This window comes from Cynara cardunculus, assembly GCF_001531365.2.
Source record: "Cynara cardunculus var. scolymus isolate 2C chromosome LG 1, CcrdV1, whole genome shotgun sequence".
NCBI lineage: Eukaryota > Viridiplantae > Streptophyta > Magnoliopsida > Asterales > Asteraceae > Cynara > Cynara cardunculus.
This window is the reverse complement of record NC_037528.1, coordinates 16,094,001-16,100,000: the sequence shown is the minus strand read 5'-3', so window position 1 is coordinate 16,100,000 and position 6,000 is coordinate 16,094,001. Positions and strand designations below refer to the sequence as shown.

Here is a 6,000-nt window from a genome sequence, read left to right as displayed (position 1 = left end):
CCGACACCATTGGTGGCCATGTCCGGTTCAAGGTGTTGGAGGGTGACGGGAGGACGGCGACGGGAGGGCGGCGACGGAAAGGAGGCAACGGGAGGGCGGCGACGGGAAGGTGGCGACGGGACGGCGGCGACGGAAAGAAATAGGGTTTTGAGTGGAAATACATATAGATGAAATATAATTGGGCTTAAATGGTTGACATGGGCCTGTGTCTTTTTAATCTTATTCAAATATAATTGGGTTTAAATAATACAATAATTTTAAATTAATATTTATTCCAGAAAAAAAAGAGGATATATACTTAATACAAAATGTTTGGTAAACAAGAAAAATACAATATGCACTTATTCCAGTCAGACCTCTTACCCGAATCAACACTTAACCAAAAAAATTGGTAAACGACCCCTAAGTCTTTTAGTTCCCTTTAGAGGTCGAACTTATAATCACACTTGCTCATTGACCCTTTTTGGAATTATTTCCTTTTGGAGTTTGAACTTGTTCMCAACCTTTTTAGGGTGCATTTGATATCCATATAAGGATAGTACAAGACATTTAGGGTGCGTTCAATATCCAGGTAATGATGGTACAAGACAATTGGTCAACATAAGAACCGGAGTTCCATCTCTTTTCCATTTTTATTCAAGAGTTCTTATATGTTTCAACTAGGGGTGAGCAGCGGAACCGGGTACCCGGCTATGGAACCGGAATCGCCTTGGAACCGCTGGTTTCGGAATCGGAACCGATATGAGTGGTTCCAGTTCCTAAAATACGGAACCGATTGAGAATGTTCCGGTTTCGGTTCTCAATTTTTTGGAACTGTTACCCGCCGGGTACCCGGTATTTTTCAACAAAAAAATAATTATTATTTTTTAATACCAAATTTATATTAGGTTTACATCTTGAAAGCACGCCGTCATCTTCATTCTTCATCTAAATTCTTCATATAAAATGATTCGTATTTTTTCAAATTGTGTGTTTACTTGGATTCGTAGTATGTAATCGTTAAACTTTGAACATTTACTATTATAGTATGTAATCGTTAAATTTTGAATATTTTCTATCAGTCTATTATGGTTTTTAATCGTTAAATAATATTTGTAACCATTATTCTGTATAATTTGTATTCTTGCTTATCTATTTAGTGTTTTGACAATGTTTTATTTTTTAATTCTAAATAACAAAATTTTAATATTTTAGGAAGCGGGTACCCAGAACCGGAACCGCTCTAACCGGTTCCGGTTCCAATATCTCAAGAACCGCCGGTTCCGGTTTCTGTCAAAAGGGTGGATACGCGCCTATGCTCACCCCTAGTTTCAACGCTTCTTGGAAACCTGAAAAATGGACAAATTCTTTTTCTTAGGAACACATGCAGGGTTCATCACTACAAAAAGAATTTGGTAACACAGAACAAGATTGGTAAAATGAACAATTTACTCCTAATGAGTTATTTATTTCTATTATATATTTTGATTAATTTATATAATTTATTAAATTATAATAAAATATATCATTAAAAGTTTTTATGAAAACGATTAAAATAATATTAAAATATGAAGTTTATTTAATTTCCAAATTTTATTATATACGTTTTCTATATTATGTTTTTATCAATAATATTTAATAAAATACATAAATGGACTAATATATAAAAATAAAAAATAATATTTTAAAAACAGTAAAATAAACCTTAAAAAAGGATAAAATGTGATAAAATAAAATTTAAACAATAGATAAAAAGTAAAAAAGAGTGAGGTATTTAATGTTTTAAAAAAAATTAAATATATAGTATTTAATGTTTTTAAAAAAATTAAATATATTGATAAAAACAACTCCCTTCGTTATCAAACATTTACCCGATAAGTGCTTATCGGTAAAATTTAACACTATTATTTACTTGTCGGGTAAGAATTTAGTTCATCAAAACATCGTATGCAACAGTTTACCCGGTAAGTGTTTAGTGTGGTAAGAGTCGTCGCCCTCACTTACCGGGTAAGACTCTTGGTCATTGCTTTATTCTTATCGGATAAGATTCTTGATCCTTATCATATTCATCTGATAAGATAAATGACTTGATAAACACTTACCAAGTAAGCATTTTCGAATTTATATGATTTTAATCGATAACATAATTTTTTATTTTAAAATTTACAGGGGAGTAAAGAGACCAGTTGGGCGCTTCCTATCATGGCCTTCTATGTCTTAAAACCGCCGTTGAGCGTGTCAACGTGGCATCACCAACGAAATACACCTTCCCTCTGTAACTCCCTTTTCTCCAATACTGCCATTGTTAAAACCTTCCCAGATTCCTCTCACGGAAATCACTAAGACATGATGATATTCAGTACGTCTATCTTCCTCATCCTTGTTTTTCGTCATTATCTATCGTTCTGCTTTTTTATCTTCCGTAGCACAACTAACAGTGACTTAGAAGTTTCTATGTCGCTCTTATCCCTCTACATTTTATTTGTGAATTTGAATTGTTATTTCGTTTAATGCTGAGTAAATATACGTTTCTTCCTTTAATTCATATGTTTCTGTATCATGATCGATGAATACTTGAAAATTTCTTCCAGAATTTGAGATGCCTAAATTCAATTTCAGGATTTCCATGAAATTTGCCATGTGGGTTTAATGGGTTTAGGGATTGAAATACCACATGCTTTTAGGTTTTCATGCTATTTGTTTCCTGGGCGTGTTTGTATTCTGATCATGGCTAACATATTAATGTACATAGACACATTTTATCGTTGCTGCTAGGTTTTGGGGAATGGAAATTGCAATTGAAGTTGGAAATCGTGTAAAAAATCAGCGTAAAATCACACAGTTTTTCTAATATTTTGAAAATTTGATGTTTACAGAAGAAATTCCCCGTCCTTTTCATTTTCATTTCCATTCCTATTTTCATTCATCTGCATGAACCAAACAGCCCCTTATTCTGTCTTACAATTTTTTTTCACACGGATTGAGTATGTTGTTTATATTCTTTTGTATACCTTTCTTCAGACTAGTATGATGGATTCACAGCAAGCTACACATACTGTAAGGTCTCATGGACTAGTGGTGGCAAGGACTCACATGCATGATTGGTTGATTCTTTCACTACTAGTAGCAATTTTTATCATTCTAAACCTTATCCATCCTTTCCATCGTTTTGTTGGAAAAGACATGATGGACGATCTCAAGTATCCGATGAAGGATAGCACCATCCCATTTTGGACCGTTCCAGTGAGTTTAACTTTTCATCTTTCTACAAACATTGTCAAACTAACAAATGGTGGTTTCTCTTATTTCATGTTTGTTTGATTAGTTATATGCAGTTTTCTTGCCAATGGCTGTCTTTCTGGCCTTCTATTTTCGTAGAAGAGATGTTTATGATCTTCATCATGCCGTACTAGGTGATCATATGTTTTAGCTTGTCGTGATGCTCAATTGAACGAATCAGAATAATTTGATCTTGTTTTCTTTTTCATTTCACAGGGCTTTTGTTCTCTGTTTTTATAACTGGGGTTTTAACACAAGTTATAAAAGATGCAGTTGGTCGACCTCGCCCAGACTTTTTCTGGCGTTGTTTTCCTGATGGAATAGATGTATGCTGGTTTAGGATTTGATCGCTCAGTTTCTTGTTCTTTCCTCTTTTTGCCAATGTTTTTATGCTGTTAATCATCATCTCTCAGCTATATGATCGATGGGGAGATGTTTTATGTCATGGTGACATCGATGTCGTAAGACAAGGCTACAAGAGTTTCCCAAGTGGGCATACGTCATGTGAGCAAATGATGCCTCTCTATACTCCAATCACTTATCTTCTTTAAGTAATTGTTTGCCAATTCATTCAAGATTCACAATCCCAAATGAGTTATCATCTACTAGAGGTTGTAGAACACAAATCTTTTGTGATTTTATTGCAGGGTCTTTCGCTGGTCTGGGTTTTTTGTCTCTCTATTTATCTGGAAAAATAAAAGCATTTGATCGTCAAGGCCATGCTGCAAAGCTGTGTGTGGTTTTTCTGCCGTTACTTGTTGCATCTCTTGCTGCTATTTCTAGAGTGGATAACTATCGGCACCACTGGGAGGATGTATTTGCTGGAGCTCTTATAGGTGCATTCTGATATAGTTGTTTTTTTAATATCTATATTCGGCAAAGCTCAACAGAGACTCTTTATCTTTGGTGAGGCTTGAACCCTCGACTTCCAAGAAGGCTGGGATCTATCGGTAACCCGGATGCGGCAGGGTCAATGACCCTTTGTTGAAAACTATATTTCTAGTTGGTCTTAGGAAGCTCCTATTATGATGTATTGCAGGTATCACCGTGACTATTTTTTGCTACTTGCAGTTTTTTGCACCCCCATATCATAGTGAAGGTATAAATATTGGTGAACGTAATTTTTTTAATCCTAATTGCTTCTTCTTCACTCGCATGTTGACACCATTAACATGTGGTTGTAAAGGTTGGGGACCTTATGCATTTTTCCGGGCTTTAGAGGAGTCGTGTGCAAACACTAGCCGAGTTTCTGGACCTCCTGCGACCAACAACACAATGGGTGAGGTAGAAATTCAGCAACACGAGAGGAACAACAATTCGGCAGACGATCTTGAATCTGGTACTAGGTTTTAATTAGTCATGTAATGTTTATTAGTAATGCTAGAAAAGTAGGTTGATTTGTTTATATGTTTTGTAATCTTGTAATCTATGTGTATCTTGTTCAAAACCCAAGTGTATAGAATGCAGATTATTTTTTGTCTCGACTAAGGAACCGTTTACCAAACACTTATCCGGTAAACGTTTATCAGTAAAATTTAACATTCTCACTTACTTATCGGGTAAAAAATTTAGTCCATCAAAAAGGCAATGAATGCAACAATTTATACGGTAAGCGCTTACCATGGTAAGAGTGTCGTTTTTACTTACCGGATAAGACTCTTGATCCTTGTACCACTTTTATCATGTAAGATTCTCGATTCTTTAACATATTCATCCAGTAAGCTAATGTAACTTAGATAATATAAGTACTTACCGTGTTTAGTGAATAGCCCCCAAGTTATAGTAATTAATTTACTTCAAATAAAGCCACAAATTGTGATTCCAAATAAATTGTTTTGGGAGAGGGCGAGATCCACAAACAATGGGGGTTAAAAAAGAAAAAAGAAAATCTATTTTCGCAAATCAAGTGAACAGGGAAGGGCATTCCAGTCTTTTGACACCAAAACCCTAAATCTTCTCCTCTCCTATAACTATAACAATAATGCTTCTTCTCGCCGTTCCAAATCTTCACTCCCCCAAACCCTACACCGCCGTGGGAGAAATCAGAAATGAAGTACAATCCACGAGTCACCAGCTCTCGTCGGAAATGCCGGAAGGCGCATTTCACCGCGCCGTCCAGCGTGCGCCGTGTGTTGATGAGCGCACCTCTGTCCACAGAACTTCGCAGCAAGTACAACGTCCGGTCAGTCCCCGTTCGAAAAGACGATGAGGTGCAGGTAGTTCGTGGAACGTACAAGGGCCGTGAAGGTAAGGTTGTTCAGGTGTACCGTCGCAAGTGGGTTATCCATGTGGAGAGGATCACTCGTGAGAAGGTCAATGGGCAGACTGTCAATGTAGGAATCAACGCTTCTAAGGTTGTGGTCACCAAGTTGAAGCTTGATAAGGACCGGAAGTCGTTGCTTGAACGAAAGGCCAAGGGCCGTGCTGCTGATAAGTCAAAAGGAAAGTTCACCGTTGATGACGTGGCTGCCGGTGCCTCTCTCCAAGAGATCGATTAGGTTTTCATTTCCTTGTTTATCTATCTTTTAAATTTTCCTTTTTAATGTGTCATGCTATAATGAGGATTGTTTTTGAGAGTTCCTGTTGTTGATCTTACAGCGTTTATCAGCTTAATGTGTTAAACCGTACTTTATTTATGAATCTGTTCTATTCAATTGTAGGTGGTAGTGTGATACAATATACTTATATCGTTCTCTCTTGATTTGGTTCGACGGCGTGCTAATAGGCATTTAAGTTTATAGT

General features: G+C 36.4%; 2 protein-coding genes across 6 annotated transcripts; both read left to right on the top strand.

Moving 5' to 3' along the window:
- Positions 1 to 2,298: 2,298 nt before the first annotated feature.
- On the top strand, positions 2,299 to 4,737 carry LOC112522957 (lipid phosphate phosphatase 2-like). Of its 5 annotated transcripts, XM_025132338.1 has the most exons (8): positions 2,299 to 2,338; positions 3,001 to 3,222; positions 3,305 to 3,392; positions 3,475 to 3,584; positions 3,672 to 3,762; positions 3,906 to 4,094; positions 4,298 to 4,357; positions 4,445 to 4,737. In XM_025132338.1, exons 2-8 carry the CDS (start codon positions 3,007 to 3,009, stop codon positions 4,609 to 4,611), a joined length of 921 nt encoding a protein of 306 aa, XP_024988106.1. In that variant the 5' UTR covers positions 2,299 to 2,338; positions 3,001 to 3,006; the 3' UTR covers positions 4,612 to 4,737. The 5 variants fall into 5 exon arrangements, 3 of the variants coding, with proteins under 3 accessions (XP_024988106.1, XP_024988097.1, XP_024988121.1); XR_003070229.1 differs by lacking the exons at positions 2,299 to 2,338; positions 4,298 to 4,357 and adding an exon at positions 4,170 to 4,297 and having other exon boundaries at positions 2,908 to 3,222; positions 4,445 to 4,537; XR_003070228.1 differs by lacking the exon at positions 2,299 to 2,338 and having other exon boundaries at positions 2,908 to 3,222; positions 4,170 to 4,357; positions 4,445 to 4,482.
- A 530-nt stretch (positions 4,738 to 5,267) lies between these two features.
- On the top strand, positions 5,268 to 5,935 carry LOC112522193 (60S ribosomal protein L26-1-like). The gene has a single exon (XM_025131290.1). The coding sequence runs from the start codon at positions 5,307 to 5,309 to the stop codon at positions 5,754 to 5,756; it is 450 nt and encodes a 149-aa protein (XP_024987058.1). The 5' UTR covers positions 5,268 to 5,306; the 3' UTR covers positions 5,757 to 5,935.
- Positions 5,936 to 6,000: the final 65 nt, after the last annotated feature.

Coding starts and splice junctions, on each gene's coding strand:
- LOC112522957 (XM_025132329.1), top strand. CDS start 2,911: ATGAACCAAACAGCCCCTTATTCTGTCTTACAATTTTTTTTCACACGG. Junction 3,393..3,474: donor TCTTCATCATGCCGTACTAG/GTGATCATATGT, acceptor TTCATTTCACAG/GGCTTTTGTTCTCTGTTTTT. Junction 4,358..4,444: donor ACCCCCATATCATAGTGAAG/GTATAAATATTG, acceptor GTGGTTGTAAAG/GTTGGGGACCTTATGCATTT.
- LOC112522193 (XM_025131290.1), top strand. CDS start 5,307: ATGAAGTACAATCCACGAGTCACCAGCTCTCGTCGGAAATGCCGGAAG.